Raw genomic sequence first — 22106 nt, 5'->3', positions numbered from 1 at the left:
AAGGTCTAGGAGCAGTAGCTGTCATTCAATAAACATGGGACGAATATGGATAAGTAATAAGGAAACCCTTAAAATCATTAAACCATTTCCCCTCAGATTTTAGAAACACGCACTGAGGATTTCAAGCTTGATGAGGTGCATACAATAAGAATACAGTATGGACAGCAAATAAAAGAACAGTATATTTGGTTCTCATCTCCATTTCTACGTATGTATTCAATCAATGGAATAACTGACAGACTTCTCCACACTAAAGTATTATTTATTCCCTATCCCCTTGTTTTCTGACCAAGAAGAGAAAGTTCAATCTGTATAATTTAAACATATATATTATGCAAATTCCCTAAGTGTCTGTTTTAAAGAAATTGAAGGAAAAAGTTCACTGGAATGTGATACCTGAAAAATTTCAAGATACCTGAAAAATTCCTTTTAGAAAATCCATGAAAGACTATTCAGAACAGACAATATGACAAAGAAAAACATTCCTTTGAGAACTTTTCATTTCTTTTGTGAGATTCATGGAGTCTCAAAAATGCTGACACTGAAGAAAGGCCTGGAGTCTAGCCAAAGAGAAAAGTCTACAATGTTACTTCCAACACCCTCACAATTGGAGAATAGGCAGGAAACACTCAGCTGGGAAAAAATCCAGAGAAACTCATTTCTATCCTACCAAACATGGACATTCTGACCTAAACAAGCATTAAGAGACAGAAGGAGAGGAGGAAAGAAAACATAAAAGGCTTCTACTTACCAGAGTTGCAGGGCACTCCTCAGGCAGATAAAAGATAGAGCCTTATGGAGCAGCTCAGCCGTATCACACACACAGTGTAAGCTTGGTGTTAGCGTCCAGCATGCGACTGTTTGTTTTTGCAAAAAAGAACCCCAAACAGGTCGTCCTCTTTTCCCTTTGTGCATTTGTGCTTAAACTCCAAAGGGTTAGTGAAACTTGTAAGCAAGGATGTCAGTTAATCAGAACAATACTTCACATGAAACACACAAACAGTACAGGAGACACATCATGCTCAATGTAGTGGTGCTCAGCAGCTTGTCTTTCTTTTTTTCTTTCTTTCCTTTCCCCCCCTTTTTTAACCTTTCAAAATGAGAACTGGATGTTCTCAGCAAGCAATTGTTAAAACTTTTCACATACTCCCTTATATGGTGAAGCAACAAGCCACTGGAAGTGGGCTACCTTAAATGGAGAATGTTATACTAGCACTTTGTTTTTGGAAATATACCATCAAATCATTGCTAGTTCTGTCTTATGGTCTTTACAACTCCAGCTCCTGTTGCACAAAATTTATATCCAAGGACCAGAATCAAGACATGCTTTGTCTGAATATCATTTTGAGCATCATCTGGACCAAATTTGACTATCACATGAGCTTAATTTTGGCCTGCCCCACATAAGTTGGCCATTGCTTCACAACATAGGAAATAAGCAGGCAAACACACATATATATCCCAGAGACACATGTATATATTATGATAAGTGTACACACACGCACAGGTATCCAGGAAGAACTTAGGACAACCAGCAGGAAATATGATGACTTTCATATGGTCCAGGAAATGAACATGGAGGGGAACTGGTAAAGATGCCACATGATGAGATGACTATGGGTGAGGGGAACCAGCGTCTTAGTCAGTGAAACTACTCTACTAGTTTGCTTTGGAACTTAATATTTCTCATTGCCTTAGTATGGAGGGAAGAGGTTCACAGGTTTTTCTTTCCAATATCCAGAACTCTTTGCTATCAACTTTCATGTGACAATGCCACAAGGGAGTATCTTACTGCCCTGTGATCATATACAATACAGAATTTATGTTCTCCTCAACTGCTGTCTGCCACAAAATGGCATAAGACAAAAAAGGTGAACCAGGTCTAAAGGGTCAGCTGTGTCTTCTAGTGCTTTTGACTGACCAACACATCATGGAACCCCAGTAAAGAAACACAAGACACATGGCTGCTAAGGTGAGGTTAAAAATTAAGTCACATTGGTCATGGAAAGCTAGTGATCATGACTCTGAATCAGCAAAGCTGCTTTCATACCATTCAAAAGGTATCCACCCAATATTTGGAGATGAAAACTAAAAGTACCTTTTGTTCTGTCTGGTGAGCCAACTGGCTCTGAAGCTGCTGAAGCTGATTTGCAGAACCATCACAAAGGTCATGGTAAGCCTGGTTTAGGGCATTCAATTGCTCAGATATTTGTTTCTTCTCTTTTTCTGAGAGCCTGGAAGATGAAGCATTAAAGTTTTTTTAGGGAAAAAAAAAATCCCCAAACTCTGCTCCATTGCTTCAAAATTACTACTTCTTCATCTTGGATGGATGATCTTCTTCCATATTCATGGGAGACTCTGGCATTTCACTCAGTTTTTCTGTCTATCTCAGATCAAGTCACGGTTCTTGGTGATGTCAGTGCTATGTCCACCCCATGCTTGTAGTTCAAATGACCTCATCTCCACTTTAGCCCCACCTACAAACGTCAAATTTAGACCCTTCTATCATCTGAAATTATTCTGCTTCTGAAATCTTAGACTTCAATAATCCACTATATGATTATAACTCTACCTTCCAGTTTTATCTTTCTTTACTCCTTCTATACCTATTTTCTTTTTAAAATAAAATATTTAAACAGGCAGAAGAATATAACAAATTCTCATTTACCTGTTATCTAGCTACCCAGCTTTCACTTCACGATTTACTATTTTACATATGCGCTTTAGGCCCTTTTCTTTTTCTTTTTCTTTTTTTTTTTTTTGAGATGAAGTCTCACTCTGTCGCCCAAGTTGAAGTGCAGTGGTGCAATCTTGGCTTACTGCAACCTCCACTTCCTGGGTTCAAGTGATTCCCCTGCCTCAGCCTCCCGAGTAGCTGGGATTACAGGTGCCTGCCACCACACTGAGCTAATTTTTGTAATTTTAGTAGAGACAGGGTTTCACCATGTTGGCCAGGCTGGTCTCAAACTCCTGAACTCAGGTGATTCTCCTGCCTCAGCCTCCCAAATCACTGGGATTATAGGCACGAGCCACCGCACCTGGCGGCTTTAGACCCCCCCTTTTCTAAGAAATAAGACATTACAGATATAATTAAAGCCCACTGTATATTTGTCAACGAGTCCATTCCTTTCCCTTTCTTCCCAAAGGTAACCACCTCTTGAATCTGATGAATCCTGCAACTTTCTTTTTTCATTCCACATTATGTTTTTGAGAATGAACTCTGTTGATTCAAATGGGAACTATCATCACTCATGGATATGTCCTAAGCCTTCCTTAACACCTCTATTTCCTCTTATTCTATCAGTCTTCTCTATTAAGTTTCTTTTCTTCAGAGGCCAGACCCCACAATCCACATTCTTAATCAGTTCCCTACCATTATCCTTGCACTCTCCACTGACTAACCTGATAAATGTCCAACCCCCAATCAATCAAACCATCAGTCTCTTCTGCTCCTACACTAAGGCTGCTAGGTAAATCCAGTTAGAGGAAAAAAAAAAAAATTCCACAACCACATAGAGAGAGCCAACTGGTTTCCAATCTCAATTGGGCCACAATATTTCCTGACAATCCTCTTGTAAATTCCCAGCCAAGTTCTTCTTCCTTTCTCCTGGACACCATCCTTTCAACAAACCTTTCTGCCTATTTCAAAGAGAACATACAGGGCACTAATTCTCCTACTTTCTGGCTTCAGTCCTAACAAATTTACCTCTATCCATACCTTTCTTAATCTCCTTTCCCTCATCTCCACCTCAGAAAAAAAGTGGCCTCAATTTCCTGTTTAAGGTTGTACTTTCTAATGATCAATGAGTTTCATCCTCTTGCATGTCCACTGGGACCTTTCTCTAATTATTTCCTTCCCTTTGTCCTTAGACTTACTCCAAAACATAGTTAATTCCATTGTAGCTTTTAAGAAAACAAAACCTTCTTGATCATATACTCCATTTTTAAATATTGACTCTATTACATTTTTCCTCTCCTATGTCCTGGCTTCTTCAAAGAGCAGTTCTGTTTCACCTTGCTTGCCTCCAATGTGCTCCTCACCATACTAAATCTGACCTCATGCCACAACTTGTCACCAGAGGCACCAGAGACTTCTAACTTGCCAAATGTACAGATATTATTCAACTTTTCTTGACTTCTGAACTTCTCTCCTTTTTGGAACTCTGTTCTTTCTTGGGTTCTGAGTTATCACTCATATTTTCCTTTTCCTTCTCTGAGGCTTCCTCAACAGGCTGAGAAGCCCCGAAAAACCCTTTGGAGTAATCTACCCTCATGCTTTCTAATACGCCGATAATTCAAATCTCTGTCACTTTATGTGATAATTTTTAAGTGTAACCAAACCCATAGATTCATTATCCTTAACATCTCTTGAATATTAGTCTCTTCATTTCCATTCCTCGTCATTTCTTGCCTACATTATCAGAATAGCCTCTTAACAGGCCTCTCAGCCTCTATTCTCACTACATGTCCTTTCTTTATATAACTGTTCTAGCAACTTTTAAAAGCAAAACACAATCATGTTTAAAATCTCTTCCCCTAGCCAACAAATTAAATGCAAACTCCTCAGTATGAACTACAGGGTCCCCCATAATCTGACTCTTGCTGCCCTGAATTCTCCAGTCTGAAATCTCATTACAGCCATAAGTTTTAGCCTGATAGACCAGATGTGCCATAATCTCTCATTTAATACTCACTTATGACCATGCTTGGCCAAGAAGATCTGTGATGTTTTAATAGCTTCAGAGACTTGTTCTTTCTTTGTTGTCAGCTCTTCTGCCAGAACCTACATGGTAGAAATAAAGAGAAAAGGCTTCAAAACCCAAGAAATAACAGTCAGAATTTATTTAAAAAATTGTTTTAATCCTACAGAAAACATGCAGCTTAGGTCAAATTATCACCAATGAGCTACAGCTGATAAAAAGGTACAAGAACAAACAAGATGGCTTCTTAAATTTCTTTAAGTTAACATTTACTTAGGTAGCAATCACTTCTGGAATGGCCCACATGTGACTTCTACTATTCCACCTAATGCATTAACATGTATTATTCTACCCAGATAAACAGAGATGGACCTTCCTCTCACCTGCTGTTCCAAAATAGCTTTTTCAATGTCTGTTGATTCTTTGGTCTGGGATGAGGTAGCTTTTCCTTGTGTATTCCTCGCTAGAGTAGACACCCAGCCCAAAAGTTCTTTAACCTTCTCCACATGTTCTTGTTTCTCCTCTTCTACCACTTTCTAGAATAGGAAATAGAAAATCAATATTCTAGCAATATCTTTTATTAGGCTGGCATGACTTCAGATTTTCTTAAATGAAGTCTTCCTAAAAACAGATACAAAAGTTACCTAAATAAGTAGGCTGTGAAAATAACCCCAAGTATAATTTAGCCAGGCTACAGTATTGCTCACAGGTGTTTGTGAGCTGAATTTGTTATACCTAGGTTTAATACCATTCTGAAAAATACAAACAAATATAATAGGCACTCAATAATTACTTAATGATTTTTTAAAAAATCTCTTCACATATAGCATCTTACTCATTTTCATAATTCTTAGGTTTACAGGTGGATCTGTAAGAAGAGAAGAGGCTGAAGCCTACTGAGATTATATTATGTAGGTATGGATATAAAGAAAGTCTTGCTAATTTAAAAAGCAAAAGATGGTATGGTTAATGTTTTAACAGTTTTTCTTTTATAAGAGAGACTGAATATTCAGAAACTTATTTTACAAAGACAGAAGATTTTTATAATTACAAAAAGATGACATGCTCATTACAATAAATTCAAACAAGTCTAAAACACACAATTATGTAATTTAATCTTATTTCCACAGAGATTTGGTATAAATGCCTATAAACTTCTTTCTATGCCTTATTATGTCTTTGTAGTATACAGTTTTGTTTTTAATGAAATCATAATTGTACATAGTATTCTAACTTCCTTGTCTCTCAAAAATTATATAACAATTTAATTGTATAATATATATTACATATATAACATATATAATTTTTTGCTGGTTTAAAAAAATTTTTTAATTTTTGTGGGTACATAGTAGGTGTATATATTTATGGGGTACATGGGATATTTTGGGCTTTTTTTTTGAGACAGCCTATTGCCCCGGATGGAGTGCAGTGGCACAATCATGGGTCACTACAGCCTCAATTTCCCAGGCCCAAGTGATCCTTCCACCTCAGCCGCCCAAGTAACTGGGACCACAGGCATGTGCCACCATGCCCAGATAATTTTGAAATATTTTTTGTAGAGAGGGGATTTCCCTATGTCACACAGCCTGGACTCAAACTCCTAGGCTCAAGTGATCTTCCCACCTCAGCCTCCTGGGTACCAGAGACTACAGGCACACACCACCATGCTGGCTAAGCTGTTTTACTGCACTTTCAAGATAATATTGGACCCAATTGTCCTCACCTCCTCCTCCTCCAGACGCCGGAGTGCATCACTGATGTATTTCACGTGCTGAGTTGTTAAAGTCACCAATGCTGTGTAGCGAGTCCTTAAGTCCATGAACTGTGGTTCAAAAGAACAATTTAAATAAATCATCTGCCAGAAAATGAAATGTAAATAGTTGAAAATAAGAGGAAATGTTCATGGAGTCACATGTTCACCAGAAAAGTGAGCCCTAAATCAAAATATAAGGCCCAGGCAAATGAATCTTTCCTTAAGGGAAGGCAGTGGTGTATTTCCTTCCGCCACCCTCTCACCTCTTGAGTGATGGCATCTGAAGAGGAAAGCATGCGACGGCGCTTGCCAGGGGATTTCTGCTGCGATTCCACAAAGGCCTTGTATGTCATCAGTTGCAATTCATAGTCCTAGGAAAGGATGAATTTCACTACAGTTACTCAGGGTTTTATAATTCACATACATCATGTAATAAATCATAGCTTTTTATTGCTAGAAGCATTTTGGTGACCACTCAGGCTGGAGGTTAGCAAACTTTTCCTGTAAAAGGCCAGGCAGAAAATATCAGGCCATACTATATATGTGAAAGCAGCCATAGGCAATATATAGATGAAAGAGTGTGGTTGTTAGAATAAAACTTTACTTATGAACACTGAAAACTGAAGTTCATATAATTTTCACATCATAAAATATTATTCTTTTGATTTTCTTTTCAACCTTTTCTCATTGGCCATACAAAAACAGGTGTGTGGACAAGATTTGGCCTGTGGGTCATAGTTTGCTGACCCCTTAGTTGCAGTCTGACCAACCCTTTCATCTCATCTGTGGGGAAAGTGAAACCCAGAGATGGGATGTGAATTTCCCTAATTAACTAAGTGGGTAAGTAACAGAGTCAAGATTAGAATCTTAGTTTTCTAATTCCTAAACCAGTGTTGTCATTTTACCATATTATTCTGCCACTTCCTCTGCAACCCTGCAAGTTCTGCCCTAGTCTACTTGCTTCTTCTCTCACATGAAGTAGCCTTATGAGTGCAGTAGCCTCTTATGTACTTTCACTGCTTCTAGTCTCATCTCAATCTATTCTCTATTGTTCCACCAGAATACTTTTTCTAAAACCCAAAGATAACCACATCATTCTTCTCCTTAAAAAGCTTTCAGTGATCTAGAATAGAGCTTTTCAAACACCAACATGCATATAAATTATATGGGGATCTTATTAAAATGCACAATCTGATTCAGCAGGTCTGAGATTCTACATTTCTAATAAGCTCCCAGGCGATACTGATGCTACTGGTTCAAAGATAACACTTTGAGAAGCAAGAATAGAAGACAAAGCCAAAACAATGAAACAAGGCCTGTCATGGGTTGGCCCCAATCTCACCTCTCATTTTCCATAGTCACTGTTCCTTATTATGCCTTCTAGCTATACCAGAATACTCTCTATTTCCTCTATAATCAAGTATTTTCATTCTTCTCTGCCTGGGATTATGCAGTTCCTTTGCCTAAAACGTCCTTCTGCTGTCTACTTAAAAAAACTCTGAGTACAAGGAAAACAAGGAATGAATTTGTAAAGGAATCCATAAAAAATAGTAGTAGCAACATTAAAATAATTATAATCAAAGCAATTGCTACCACTTGCTGAGTGCACTTTAAGTTTGAGGCATGGTCCTATGTATACATTATCTCATTTAATCTTTGCAATCACTCAGTGAGGTATTATTGTTCTCATTTTATAGATATAGTAACAGAAACATATGCTAAGTGCATACTCAAAGTAAGCCTGGAAAATGGTGAAGAGTTTGAACTCAACTCTTTCTTACAGTGAGTGTTCTGTTATTAACCAAAGGAATGCCTTCATTCAAAAGTATTTGTTAAGCATCTTCTATGTACTTGCCATTGTTTTGAGTGCTATACACACATACTGAGAAACAAGTCAGGAAAAACTTTGCTCCCTTGGAACTTATATTCTAGTAAGAGTCACAGAATAAACAAATAAATATACAATAATCTCAAGTTATTTTTTTCTTTTTTTTGGAGACAGAGTTGCCCAAGTTGGAGTGCAGTGACACAATCATGGCTCAATAGCCTCAATGTCCCAGGCTCAAGTGATCCTCCCACCTCAGCCTCTTGAGGAGCTGGGACTACAGGTGCACACCATTACACCCAGCTAATTTAAAAAATTTTTTGTAATGATGGGATCTTGATGTGTTGCCCAGGCTGGTCTCAAACTTCTGGAATCAAGTAACCCTCTTGCCTTGGCCTCCTAAAGTGCTGGGATTACAGGTATAAGCCACCACACCTGGTCTCAAGTCATTTTTCTTTAAAGATGTTCTAAGAGAAATAGGGGAGAGCTAAATTATTCACGGCCTTACAAACCATGTAAGGATTTAGAATTTTATTATGACTTTTATTGACATGATCTTATTTACCATATTTCATCTATTCTAAGGTACACATTTTCTCCACATTTTAGTCTTTCAAATTGGAATATATCTTAGAATCAATGGCATGTTACATAATTGGCAGAGTTTCTTCTTTTTTCCTCTTTTTGGCATGTAGAAAATTATAGTGTAGCTTGTAATCAATGGAGTCTAAGATTCAGTGACATGCAATATGTTCTAAAAAGGCGATTTTGGCTACTGTGTGGGAAAATAGCCTGTGGGGGCCAGAGCAGAAGCAAGAGACCAGCTCAGAGGGTACTGTAGCAGTCTTCAGTACAAGATTCTTCACTGGAATGTGAACTAGAGAAATATAGGGGGAGATAATGACAGGTAGTCAGATTTGGGACATGCCTGAAGACAGAGCCAACGGAGAATATAAAGCTTAAGGCAAAGACGAGAGTTTAGGATGACTCCTGGGTTTTTTGCCTCAGCAACTACAAAAAAATGGCAATACTATTTCCGAGATAGGAAAGACAAGTAAGAAGCATATTTAAGAATAAAACTCAAACATTCTGTTTTTGCCATGTTAAGTTTAAATGGCCTACGTCATGCAAATGGAGATTCCTCAAATGGCAGCCAACATCTACTACTTCTCCAAGCAACCCCAAACATAGGGTTGCAGGAAATATATATCTGCTTAACTGAAGGATCAGGCCAGCTTCTAGCATAAGAACTCTGCTTAATTTGTCCAGAAATAGAACCTACAGTGAAGATGTAGGTTTTCCTGAGCTGGTGATGATTCATGTTCTTTTTGGGATGTGGTAAAGTTACCTTTACAATAGTAGAGTACTGCTGGGAAAATTTTTGACATTGATCCAGTTTTGTCTGATTTCTCTCAATTTCTGCAAATAGAGCCTAGGAAGCAAAATATCACAACATTATCATTGCCATTACCACCATTGAAACAGCTGAATATTTACTATGTTCTAAAGCAGTAGTTTTCAAACCTTAGCTGCATCAGAATTGCTGGAAAGAGTGGTTAAAACACATACTGTGAGGCCTTACCTCCAGAGTTTCTGGTTCAGTGGGTTTGGGTTCACAAATTTGTACTTTTTTGTCTTTTTAATCTTTTGTAGAGACAAGTTCTCACTTTCTTAACCAGGCTGGTCTCAAACTCCTTTCCTCAAGTGATCCCCCTGCCTCAGCCTCCCACAGTGCTGCAATTACAGGAAGGAGCCACTGTGCTGGATCCAAGAACCTGCATTCCTAACACGTCCCCAGGTGATACGGATGCTGCTAGTCTGGGGTCCACACTTTGAGAACTACTATTCTAAGTATTTTATATGTATCACTTCAGTTAATCCTAGCAACAATAATCTCATAAGGTTAAATAAATAACAAACTATGTCCATTTTATTAATAAGGAAGTAGAACACTGCGAGGCTAAATAACTTCTTCAAAGGCTTATAGCAGATAAGTGAGCCAGGATTGGAATCCAGGCAATACAACTCCAGATCTCATACTTTTTTTGAGATGGAGTCTCACTCTGTTGCCCAGGCTGGAGTGCAGCGGCATGATCTCAGCTCACTGCAAGCTCCGCCTCCTGGGTTCACGCCATTCTCCTGCCTCAGTCTCCCGAGTAGCTGGGACTACAGAACCACACCCGGCTAATTTTTTGTATTTTTAGTAGAGATGGGGTTTCACCGTGTTAGTCAGGATGGTCTCTATCTCCTGACCCCGTGATCCGCCCACTTTGGCCTCCCAAAGTGCTGGGATTACAGGTGTGAGCCACCGCGCCCGGCCTCATACTCTTAACCATAATGCTAAACAAGACAAAACAAAATGCCAACAACAAAAATGCTTAAAATGAATCATTTTCAAAAAAAAAAAAAAAGAATCATTTTCATCTACTTAGAATTTTCCCTTGGTTTTCAAAACCCCATATCTAATCCTAGTAAAATAAAATGTAATCTAAAGAAACAAAATAAAGACAATTTTAATCTGTCCATCTAGTGGTTTCAATACAGTTACAGAAACTCAGAACTGAAGGTACCTGACAGGTTCTCTAGTCTAAATGCAAAGCCAGTATCTTGGGACCATCCTGTTCAAACCACGCTAAGAAAAGGGAACTTGGAATATCTTCCATTTGGAGGAAGCTTTAATTGCTAGTACATCATTTTCTTTTATGATAAACAAAATTTAAATTTCTAACTCTTCCCTCCAGAGCTAATACCACACTCACTGTCTGCTGGCTGAGCTGCTCCGAAAGCACTCTGCTATCCTCTGCCTGGCCTGGCTTCATCATTTCCTGCTGGGCAGTGGTTTCCTCAATCCACTTGATGAGAGTTCCATGGCAGGCTCGGTAATCTCCCAGAACTTCCTGGATACTTTCTAGTTCAGATTGGCTAGAAGAACAAAGGGAAACTGCTATCAGATACCTTGGTACAAATACAGTAAGGTAAATGAGGTAATTCCCTCTTTAACCCATGTGTCCAGTTGGGCTTGACCACAAATGATCCATCTTTATCTATGGGGAACAGCGATGTAAGGCTGAGTGAGACCTATGCATGTATCAGCACCCTATGGTCGAAAAAGTGAGTAGAACCAGTCGTGACCTGCTAGCCCTGGATGCTGCCTTGTGGTCTAGCATCCCACAATAATCCTTGTCAAGTTTTTCACCTACGTTGCCAAGAATTACCGGGGTGACCAATAAGGTAGTATTGGCTGTACAGTTCTATTCCCTGATGACAGAGTATCTGTCAGTATAGCACAGCTATGATTTGTGAATCACTATAATTTCTCAGGGCAGAGAGGGGAGAGAAGTGAAAAATAGTCATTATTTCCTGTTACTTCCTGGTTAGACTTCTCTTAGTCTAACCAGCTTTGTGATAATACTCCAATTAGAATGAAAACTTACATGAGCTGTTAAGCTCCTCTCCCTACAAATTTCCCTAACCAGCTTAGCCTCCAAAAGGTGCAGTTTCTATCCTTCCTATTTATATCTGTCATTAGAAGCAGGACCTCTAGTAACAGAGATGAAAAGTTACTGAATTAGCAAATGAGATGAAAGCAAGAAATTCTGTAAAGCTCCATCATGAAAAAATGGCTCATATTTGGATACAAAGCTAATAAAACAAGAACTAGAGTATAGGTTTTGTCCTTGAGAAGTGACCTTTCAAGTCTACATTCCAGGAAGCCACTGACATCAACGTCTTAACTAGAAAAGACCTGGGACACAGGAGAGGCATTACATCTGCTTTGGGATTGCGGGTCTCACTTTTCTATCACTTATCTTGTCCAGAATTTATGTGGTTTTTAAATTTCCACCTCTCCCTATACATTTCTACCTTTAAATATAAACGTACAGATATAACTCTGTTTTTGTTTAAAACCTAGTCCCTAAACTCTGATAGGAGAAAAAGGTGGGGCCACCACTCACCGGATCTCGAGTTGGGCAATGACTCGGTGCCAACGCTCCTGCAGCTGGGAGCCTTTTTCCTGATAGCGCTCCAAATCCAGGTTTCGCTCTGGCGTCAGACGACTCATCTGCTCTGCCACTGCCTTGGCCTTGTCAATTTCCTCATCCAGGACTGAAAACACTGAATTCTTGTCCTTCACATCACTAAACCAGTGCTATGGAAACATAAGTACAGAAACAGGCTGTATATTTTCCGTGCTAAAAAGGAGTCAGTCTAAGGTAGGAAACAAGGACACGGTCTACAGCTAATTCCACATTGTATCTGTGATTGTGCCCTGGAACGTTTGTGGCAGGACTGCCTCCACATGTCATGGTCTCTGCTTTCCTGATACACACTGGGATGTCAAGGACAGACAGTACTCTATAGAAAAATGTGCATAGTACTTGTGTTTGAAACCTGGCTTCCCCACTTATAACATATGAAACCAAGATAAGTCATTTAGCCAGACTAAGTTTTGGTTTTCTCATCTGTAAATGGAAATAAAAATCTCTTCTTGTCCACCTCACAGAGTGACTTATGAGAATCAAATTAGATAACAGCTAAGTGATTTATAAACTTAGGGCACAACCATTGACTGTATCCAATTAAGCCATGATTTTATTCAGGTGAAAAGGGAAAAAATAAATCGAAAAACATAGTCCTTTCTCTTGCCTTTCTAGCTAGACATACTTCTCAGTCCCTTCTTCTTCGAATACATATTAAAATATGTTTAATATGGCATTCTGCCTTATTCAAATGCTAATTTAAATCAGTGTCATGCCATCCAAAACTGCATTTCTCTGCTAACCCAAAGCGACGAATATGTTAAGTCGGCCTCCTAAGAAACTCAGAGCAACTCACCCGTAATGTCGACCGATGGGCCTCCAGAGCTGAGAGATCTGCCAGTACTGCTTCTTCTTGACTCAGCTTAATCTCATAACCTTTGACCAAGAGTTCGGCATCCTGTATGCTACGTACTATAACATCAACTGTCTTTAACCTATGGGGACAAATACACATTCCTTCATTAACACATGAATTTTAGGAGCCAGGGTTATGTACCTGGAGTGCTATAGAGAGGTTCATAAAACAAAATGACCAAAATCAATGCCACCATTTTTAGATATTGACAGGGTTTTCTGAAAACAAGTAAACATGGTTTTTATGCTGCCAATTTAAGCCAATTCAAAATAAAGTTCTAAGTGGCACTGGAACATGCATACACGTGGTGGACTCATGGAGGAAAGGCATGAAGCCAGAAACCCATTTTACACTATGAAGAGTTTAAGATGTGCTACTCTTCAAAGTCATGGGTAGAGATGGGTGGGAAAAGGGAAGACCTGCAAAATCTAATACCTAGTTCAACTAAAAACTTTTCGTTTTATTCTTTAGTTTCTCTTCCTTTCTCTTCATTCCATTAAGTATTATTTTCAGAAATATTTAATCAAACAGAAGTGAAGTAAATCATAGTCGTAACATTGCAAATTAATTCCCCATCCATATCACTGGCACTTCTATACTGCAGTCCAAATGAACCTACTTAATGTTACCAGGAACTAAAGCCAAGACCTCTCATTATCAGTACATGCTCTTCAGGATCTATAATCTCTCTCCATTATTCATGAAACACTCTAAGCCTTTCTCTTTCTTATCCCAATGGAAAATATTGCCCTTGGGCCCAAAACCTCAGCTCACTCACTTATTCAGATATACAGTAGAGAGACCATAGACATGGTCCATCTTCTCCACCAGAAGATTCAGTTCTGAGCGCAGAGTTGGGACACTTGAACTAGATGGAGACTGATGGAGAAAGCTGTCACATTTCATAGAAACTGCATCCAAGTCTGACCTCAGTTGCTGTAAATCCTCCTGGGTGTGCTGCCAGGAACAAGACACACATAAAGAGGGAGAGAGAATTGAACAAAAAAGGTAGAAAGAAGTCCTTATTTGTAATAGCTAAATATTGGAAACCACCTAAATGCCCATATACAGGAGGCTGGTTAAATAAACTATGAAACAGCCATATGATGGGGAATTATTCAGCTGTAAATGAAATGAGAAAGATTTCTGGGAATTAAGTGGTTTTAGCATATATTTTTAAGTAGAAGAAGCAAAGTCAACAGAGTATAGTATGTTATATTTTGTATATAAAAGAAGGGAAAATGAGAAAATATATGTATATATGTTTATGCAAACGGACAGACAGAAAGGATAGCCAGAAACTAATGAGATGAAAAGAATGGAATTGAAAGGATCAAATGAAGGCAAATGGGATAAAAGGACTAGCTAGAGGGCAATACACTTCTTTTTGTATAGATTTGACTTTTAGAACCATGTTAATGTTTTACATTCTTATAAAGAAATAAATAAGGAAAATTGAGGGGTGGCTCTCAAATGGAACACAACAGAAATATATAAGCCTAACTGTATTTCAGATAAATAACATAATCACACTGAAAGGGAAGAAGGGGTATGAACACACGCAAGTAATTTCCAAACATAGTATTCGAACTATAGATATACCTTTAGGTTAAAGACAAAAGGAACTATAAATAAATGTTAAACTCTACTTTGGTAGGTTTGTTTATTGCAGTGAGTTAACAATTCTGAAACTACTATTTGTAAATGCTAGGATTGAACAATAAGTAAATACATTGTGGATAACATAAAGCAGGTTTTTCAGACTTGGGGAAGGGGGTTAAAAATATGGAAAGAGGCTAGAATAATCCCTGTGCTATGGGTTGGGAACTGGATAGAGACAAATACATACGAATTCGTGTGTGTGTGTGTGTGTGTGTGTGTGTGTGTGTGTGTGTGTGAGAGAGAGAGAGAAATTGAGAGATCAATAAATATACTGACCTATATTTATATCTGTAAACTTACACACATGTATATGTGTGTATATGTAACACATGTGTGTACGTGTGTGTATATGCATATATATATTTGTAAATATATGTTTCTTTTTTTTTCTTGAGACAGAGTTTCACCTTGTTAGGCTGGACTGCAAGGGCACGATCTCAGATCACTGCAACCTCCATCTCCTGAGTACAAGCGATCCTCCTGCCTCAGCCTCCCAAGTAGCTAGGATTATAGGCACGTGCCACCATGCCCAGCTAATTTTTGTATTATTGGTAGAGATGGGGGTTTTACCATGTTGGCCAGGCTGGTCTCCAACTCCTGACCTCAGGTGATCCACCTGCCTTGGCCTCCCAAACTGCTGGGATTATAGGTGTGAGCCACCACACCCGGCCTATGTTTTCTAGCTCTGTCTGCTAAGTGGGCCTATAAGCAATAATAGTCCCACAACAATGAGTACATTCGGCACCCAGATCTTAGCTTCTAAATAATATTCTCTGCCCAAAAGAATCAGAACTCCTTGGAGAAACAGCTGATTTCCAGGGTTGAGACTGGAAAAAGCAAGATGAACCTGGAAGATCTTATTTTGTCAAAAAGAAAGAACTTCGTTGGGCATCGTGGCCCATGCCTGTAATCCCAGCACTTTTGGGAGGCTAAGGCAGGAGGACTGCTGGAAGCCAGGAGTTGGAGACCAGCCTGGGTAATATAGTGAGACTCATCTCTATCTAAAAAAAGAGAAAGAAAGAAATAACTCAAAAAATGATGGGTACATGTTAAAAGGACAAAAAAGCCAGCTTGAAGGGGCTTCCATTGGCTAACTTTGGGAAATTTTGAGCATCAAAACAATGAAAACAATGACAGTAACAAATTACACACCACTGGATAAAATAAGAATCCATGAGTATATATTGACATAAATAAATAATGAAAGAAGAAAGCAAGGGAAGGAGGGAAGAAAAAAAAGGGAGGGAGGGAAGGAAGGAAGACAAACTACAGAAAAGGAAAGAAGGTTGGTTTTTCTTTTTCCATAGAACATAAATGTTTTTTATGTAAAAGGAATGACAGAATTAGAAAAGCAGTTTTTGGCAACTATGATACTAATAATTGATTCAGTCATGAATTAACAATGGATGTTAAAACTAGTTGGTGAAAATTTGATGAAAAATAGGATATTTACATAGTCTCCAGTACCTCCCCATAAGATACTTAGTAATTACAAAGGGAAAATAGGAACCAGAGATCAAAGTTAACATCACCAGTAATGTCACATGCATCCTTATATGACACACTAATGTACCAAGGACACAGTATTACTTCTGTAGGATTCCTGCCAAAATTGTAAGACCTAACACTAATCAGGAAGAAGCCTCAGATAACCACAAACAGAAGGACACAATATTCTACATTTATTCTACAATATAAATGACCTATACTCATAAAAAAAGTTAAGGTCATGAAAGATGATGGAAAGTTGAGAAACTGTTTCAAGTTGAAGAAATCTGAAGATAGACAGCAACCAAATGCAATATGTAATACTGGACTGAATCCTGGACCTTCCTTCTTGGGGTTGCCAGGGATGGATGGTATGAGGATATAAAGGTCATTATTTGATCAACTGATGAAATTTTAATGGCGTGTGAGCTTGGATAGCAGTATTATATCAATGTTTGTTTGTTTGTTTGTTTGTCTGTTTGAGACAGAATTTTGCTCTGTCGCCCAGGCTGGAGGGCAATGGTGTGATCTTGGCTCACTGTAACCTCCACCTCCCGGGTTCAAGTGATTCTCATACCTCAGCCACTTGAATAGCTGGGATTACAGGCACTTGCCACCACGCCTGGCTACTTTTTGTATTTTTAGTGGAGATGGGGTTTTGCCATGTTGGCCAGGCTGGTCTCCAACTCCTGGTCTCATGTAATCCGCCCACATCAGCCTCCCAAAGTGCTAGGATTACAGACATGAGCCACCACGCCCGACCTGTATCAATGTTAATTTCCTGGTGTTTATCATTGCTCCATGGTTATGTAAGAGGCTGTCTTTTTTTTTTTGAAGATGTACACTGAAGTATTCAGGAATAAAGGAGTTTCATGTCTGGAACTTCCTCTCAAGATAAAAAAGGAATATTATTATGTATAATATATAGAATAAAATGATAAAGCAAATGTACAAAAATATTAACATTTGGGGACTCTAGGTGAGACGTATAAGAGAATAAAACTTTTCTATATATCTTAAATTATTTCAAAATAAAGTTTTAAAAAGAAAGGTATTTTAGATGTATGTATATATGTATCTTGAGACGGGGTCTCACTCTTTCACTCAGGCTCGAGTGCAGTGGTGCAGTTATAGCTCACTGAAGCCTCAAACTCTTGGGTTTAAGCGATTCTCCCACCTTGGCCTCCCAAAGCATCCAGTCGACCTTTATTTCTTAGTGTGTCCTATTTTTCAGGGACAAATAGATTTTGTATCACCCTATGGAAAAGTAAAAAGCTTCCACATGAGAATTCCCAGGCTCCTATGATATGCCTTATATTACCTCCCTCTCCACCAGTAAAAATCATACTTCCCTCTCACCCTTCTCTTCAGGTTTGGGGGAAAAAAATAGAAAGTTGGAAAAATCACTCCTCCTCACTGGCCGTTCCTTTCCATCTCCTTTAAGCTCCCAGATCAAATTTAATAGGCTTCATAGAGCTCTCTCATACCATTCTAATTAGAAATGTTCTAGAAACACTCTAAGTTCCTACAGCAATCTTTGCTTGGAAATATACTAGTTACTATATTCATGACATCTCATATCTTATACTGAAGTTTCTAATCATAATTTTAACTTTCTCTTTTTCTTTCACTACACTATAAGCCAAAAAACAAGGAACTTGGCTTACTTTTCTTTGTATGCCTCAGAGGACTTAATAAAGCAATATATATTTGCTGCTTTTACTTCAAGAATACTATCCTACATTTTCATAGTATTTTACTTTTTCAGGAAGCTCATTATATGTACTATACCATTTAATTTTCAAAATAACCCTATATCGCGCACTGCCATCTCCATTTTACAAAAGTAAACTAGGGATGAGAGTTCACTTGCTCAAAGTCGCAGACAGAGCATATATCAGAGCCCACAAACAAATCAGAGTCATTCCTTGTATTTACTGGTCATATGACTGAAGGTAACCAAGTCACTGAAAGTAGCACAGGCGCATAAGGGATAGAAGCAAGAGCAGCATCTCTACTAAGCAGTTTCAAAATACATAGCCCAAATATACTGCTTAGAACAATTTACTAGTCTGTTTGCCTTCTCAACTCTGTAGGAAACTAATCAACATTCAGCAATACACATGGAGCTGAAATCACACTTCTCCACAGGTAAAAGACATTTATAGACTGCAAGAAGAACTCCTGAGAAGGACTGTCTTGAGTCTATTGCCTTATTTCTTAGGTTCCATACTCTTGCCATCCAATGAACTCTGAAAGCATTCACTACACAACCAGCATCCACACTGCTCTTAGGGCTTACTTCTTGCTCTGCAATCCTTAATGCACTGTCCTGCCGGGCATCTCTGTCAGTCCTAGAGCTGGCTAGAGACTGAATTCGTTTGACCACCCTCTGTTCATACTCCTCCAGGCGTAGCCGGATGTTCTTCAACTCTGAAATGTACATCTTGGCCACAGTCTCCTCTTTGTCCTCTGTGAATGAACAAACACAAAAGACCAGTAAGTTCGACATTAGAGATAAGCAGATCTGATATCCTACTGACGAAAGCAAGGCTTTATTTAGGGAATCTTCTGCCTGATTCTACCTGATCCTAAATTTCACATATTGTATACTAATCTTTCAGAGTCCAAACATGTTACAGCCACAAGACAATGTGATAGGTTGATTAGCAGTAACAAACGAAATATCAACAGACCTCTTCTTCCATGATCTGATTTTGAGAATTCATCTATAAGTTCTTCTCTATCTCAAGTTCGTAGCAACTCAAATGGAAAAAAGCAGTGATGCTACTTTCTCATTTATATGAAGGGTTTCATAGCAACCCCTTGAAAGGCTCTCATTCTACTATTCTCTTTCCCTCTTCCCGGTGCACACACCATTCTCCATGGACTTCATCAGGTGCTGGAAGTGGGCTTTACAAGCTTCCACTTCCTCTTCCAAGCGCAAGCGATCAGCCACTGAGAACAGCACAGAGTCACGACTATCCTGCAGAAAGTCTTCACAGTGGGCCTGAAGATTCTTCATAATCTGATGACACTCCCCTGGTGCTGAGGATCGAAGCTAGAAAGAAAAAGCCAGAAGAAATTGCAACAGAATAAAAATATAACACTTTCTCTTTTCCTCCATTTTATTGAAGTAACATATATACAAAACAGTGCACAAACCATAATTGTAAACATGTGGATTTTTATAATTTGAATTCCTCCATTTAATCAGCATTCAGATTAAGAAGCAGAACATTACCAGCACCCCAGAAGCACCCTTTGTGCCCCAATGGACATAACTCTTGATAATTGTTCACAAGTATTCACCTACTACGTATTCTTATGCAAAAGACATGCTTGTCTTACAGAGTGAGAAAAAGCCTGCAACGTTCTACCCTTGCCAAGAAGACCAAAGATGTTACTTATTCTAATTAGGAGTTTCCTTTACCATTCAAATTGCTACTTCTAAGTTGCAAGAACCTCAGGTCTCTAACTGTAAAATGGTATCCCTGAGTCCACTTTACTCCATTTGGGTGGGGAAAAGTCTCACAGTAAGGAAAAAAAGCTCCTTCTGAAAAAATCTTGCCAACAGAATGTGAGCCTGGGGTAAGGTTTTCACAATTACCTTTTCTAGGTTCCAGGTCTGTATAAGGTCAAGGTCTTTACGCAGATAGTTCCAAGATATAAGGCTTTTGGTGTTAACATGTAGCTGGTGCCAAAGGGCCATCACCTTCTGATAAGATTGTTCGACCCTAGAAATAACACAGAACTTGACTATTACCTTTGTAAGACTTCAGCTCCACATTAGAGATCTTCTAAGGAAAAATGTGATTGCCTTAGCAGAACTGAGCTTATACGTTGAGCAGAGAAAGGCAACAAGTCAAATACTAACATCCCAGGAATTTTTAGAACTAAATTAATTGAGGCTGGGCGTGGTGGCTCATGCTTGTAATCCCAGAACTTTTGGAGGCCAAGGTGGGAGGACTGCTTGAGCCCAGGAGTTCAAGACCAGCCTGGTTGACATAGTGAGACCTCATCTCTATTAAAAAACAACAACAACAACAACAAAACTAAACTACATTAATTAATCGGGATCTTCAACTTGGATTTGCTATAGCATTATGCATATTACGTTAGCACATATTTAGTAATTTCATAAATGTTACCTGGTTATAATACGATGATTACAAGCCAGAGAGAAGAAATAACCAGAGAGAACAATAATAGGGAAAGGCATAAACAACATCCCATCCAGAATTGTTGAAAAATGATTATATCAATGTTTACAAATTGATTTGCTGTGTTCCAAACATTTATAAAAATGCTAAAATACTGAGAAGCTAATAGCAGTTTAAGAAATTCACCTGGTATATAAAAGAAAACTGCATGGCTCACGCCTGTAATCCCAGCACTTTGGGAGGCTGAGGCTGGTGGATCACCTGAGGTCGGGAGTTCAAGACCAGCCTGACCAACACAGACCACCAGGCTGACCAACAATTTTGTATTAAAAATACAAAAATTAGTCAGGTGTGGTGGTAGATGCCTGTAATCTCAGCTGCTTGGGAGGCTGAGGCAGGAGAACTGCTTGAACCCGGGAGGTGGAGGTTGCAGTGAGCCGAGATCGTGCCATTGCACTCCAGCCTGGGCAACAATAGCACAACTCCATTTCAAGAAAAAAAAAAAGAAAACTGCAGTATGAAGGGTTTGAGATTTTTTTTTCCCCAAGCATCTCATGTCTAATTCAATCTTGATTTCAAGAAGACTTACGAATACACAAATACACAGACACACTCTTTCTTACACACCCACCATGTTACCTTGAATTTCTTCAAGTTGAGAAAAACATGCAAGATATAAAGAACAGGATGGAAAACTAGAAGCCAGGACATCAGTTAAACAAGAGGCATTAAATCCGTAAGTTTAATCTTCCCTCTCTCCAAAAGTCCCACTAAAATTTCAGTAGAGTTGAAATTCAAAGTTCAGGAAATCTCAAAGAAGAATAAAAATATAAAAAAGCAACAACAACAACAACAATAAAGAAAATAAGAGAACATTAGAAAATCAGTTCAGGAGGTCCAACATTCAACAAATGGGAGTTCTTAAAAGCAAGAACTAAAAAAAAAAGGAGAATAAAATAATTAAAGAAATAAGGTCAGTGCGGTGGCTCACGCCTGTAATCCCAGCACTTTGGGAGGCCGAGGCAGGCAGATCACGAGGTCAGAAGATAGAGACCATCCTAGCTAACATGGTGAAACCCCATCTCTACTAAAAATATAAAAAATTAGCTAGGTGTGGTGGCAGATGTCAGTAGTTCCAGCTACTCGGGAGGCTGAGGCAGGAGAATGGAGTGAACCCAAGAGGCAGAGCTTGTGGTTAGCCAAGACTGCGCCACTGCACTCCAGCCTGGGTGACACAGCGAGACTCCATCTCAAAAAAAAAAAAGGAAAAAAAAGAAATAATCCAGGCTGGGCGTGGTGGCTCATGCCTATAATTCCAGCACTTTGGGGGTCCAAGGTGGCAAATCACAAGGTCAGCAGTTCAAGACCAGCCTGACCAACATGGTGAAACCCCGTCTCTACTAAAAGTACAAACATTAGCTGGGTGTGGTGGCGCATGCCTGTAAGTCCCAACTACTCGGGAGGCTGAGGCAGGAGAATTGCTTGAACCCAGGAGGCAGAGATTGCACAGAGCCAAGATTGCGCCACTGCACTTCAGCCTGGCCGACAGAGCGAGACTGTCTCAAATCATCATCTTCATCATCATCATCCAAGAAAAAACTTCCTCAAACCTGAAAGCA

At 39.0% G+C, this 22106-nt stretch overlaps 2 protein-coding genes across 26 annotated transcripts in view; one reads left to right on the top strand and one right to left on the bottom strand.

The window, feature by feature from the left end:
- Positions 1 to 22106, top strand: part of MYCBP (MYC binding protein) — a 657065-nt gene that overhangs the window by 171627 nt on the left and 463332 nt on the right. The gene's annotated exons all lie outside the window — the stretch shown is intronic.
- Positions 1 to 22106, bottom strand: part of MACF1 (microtubule actin crosslinking factor 1) — a 387658-nt gene that overhangs the window by 160250 nt on the left and 205302 nt on the right. For all 25 annotated transcript variants that reach the window (XM_050797094.1, XM_050797116.1, XM_050797098.1 and 22 more), the window contains 13 exons: positions 19935 to 20061; positions 19202 to 19385; positions 18627 to 18796; positions 13953 to 14131; positions 13115 to 13253; positions 12235 to 12428; positions 11038 to 11200; positions 9627 to 9710; positions 6717 to 6824; positions 6424 to 6522; positions 5084 to 5236; positions 4695 to 4783; positions 2099 to 2234 (listed from right to left, as the gene is read on the bottom strand). In XM_050797094.1, the coding sequence (XP_050653051.1) occupies positions 2099 to 2234; positions 4695 to 4783; positions 5084 to 5236; positions 6424 to 6522; positions 6717 to 6824; positions 9627 to 9710; positions 11038 to 11200; positions 12235 to 12428; positions 13115 to 13253; positions 13953 to 14131; positions 18627 to 18796; positions 19202 to 19385; positions 19935 to 20061 (1825 nt within the window). The remainder of the gene's footprint in view (positions 1 to 2098; positions 2235 to 4694; positions 4784 to 5083; positions 5237 to 6423; positions 6523 to 6716; positions 6825 to 9626; positions 9711 to 11037; positions 11201 to 12234; positions 12429 to 13114; positions 13254 to 13952; positions 14132 to 18626; positions 18797 to 19201; positions 19386 to 19934; positions 20062 to 22106) is intronic.

Source organism: Macaca thibetana, chromosome 1, assembly GCF_024542745.1.
Source record: "Macaca thibetana thibetana isolate TM-01 chromosome 1, ASM2454274v1, whole genome shotgun sequence".
NCBI lineage: Eukaryota > Metazoa > Chordata > Mammalia > Primates > Cercopithecidae > Macaca > Macaca thibetana.
This window is presented reverse-complemented; position numbering and strand designations above follow the sequence as displayed.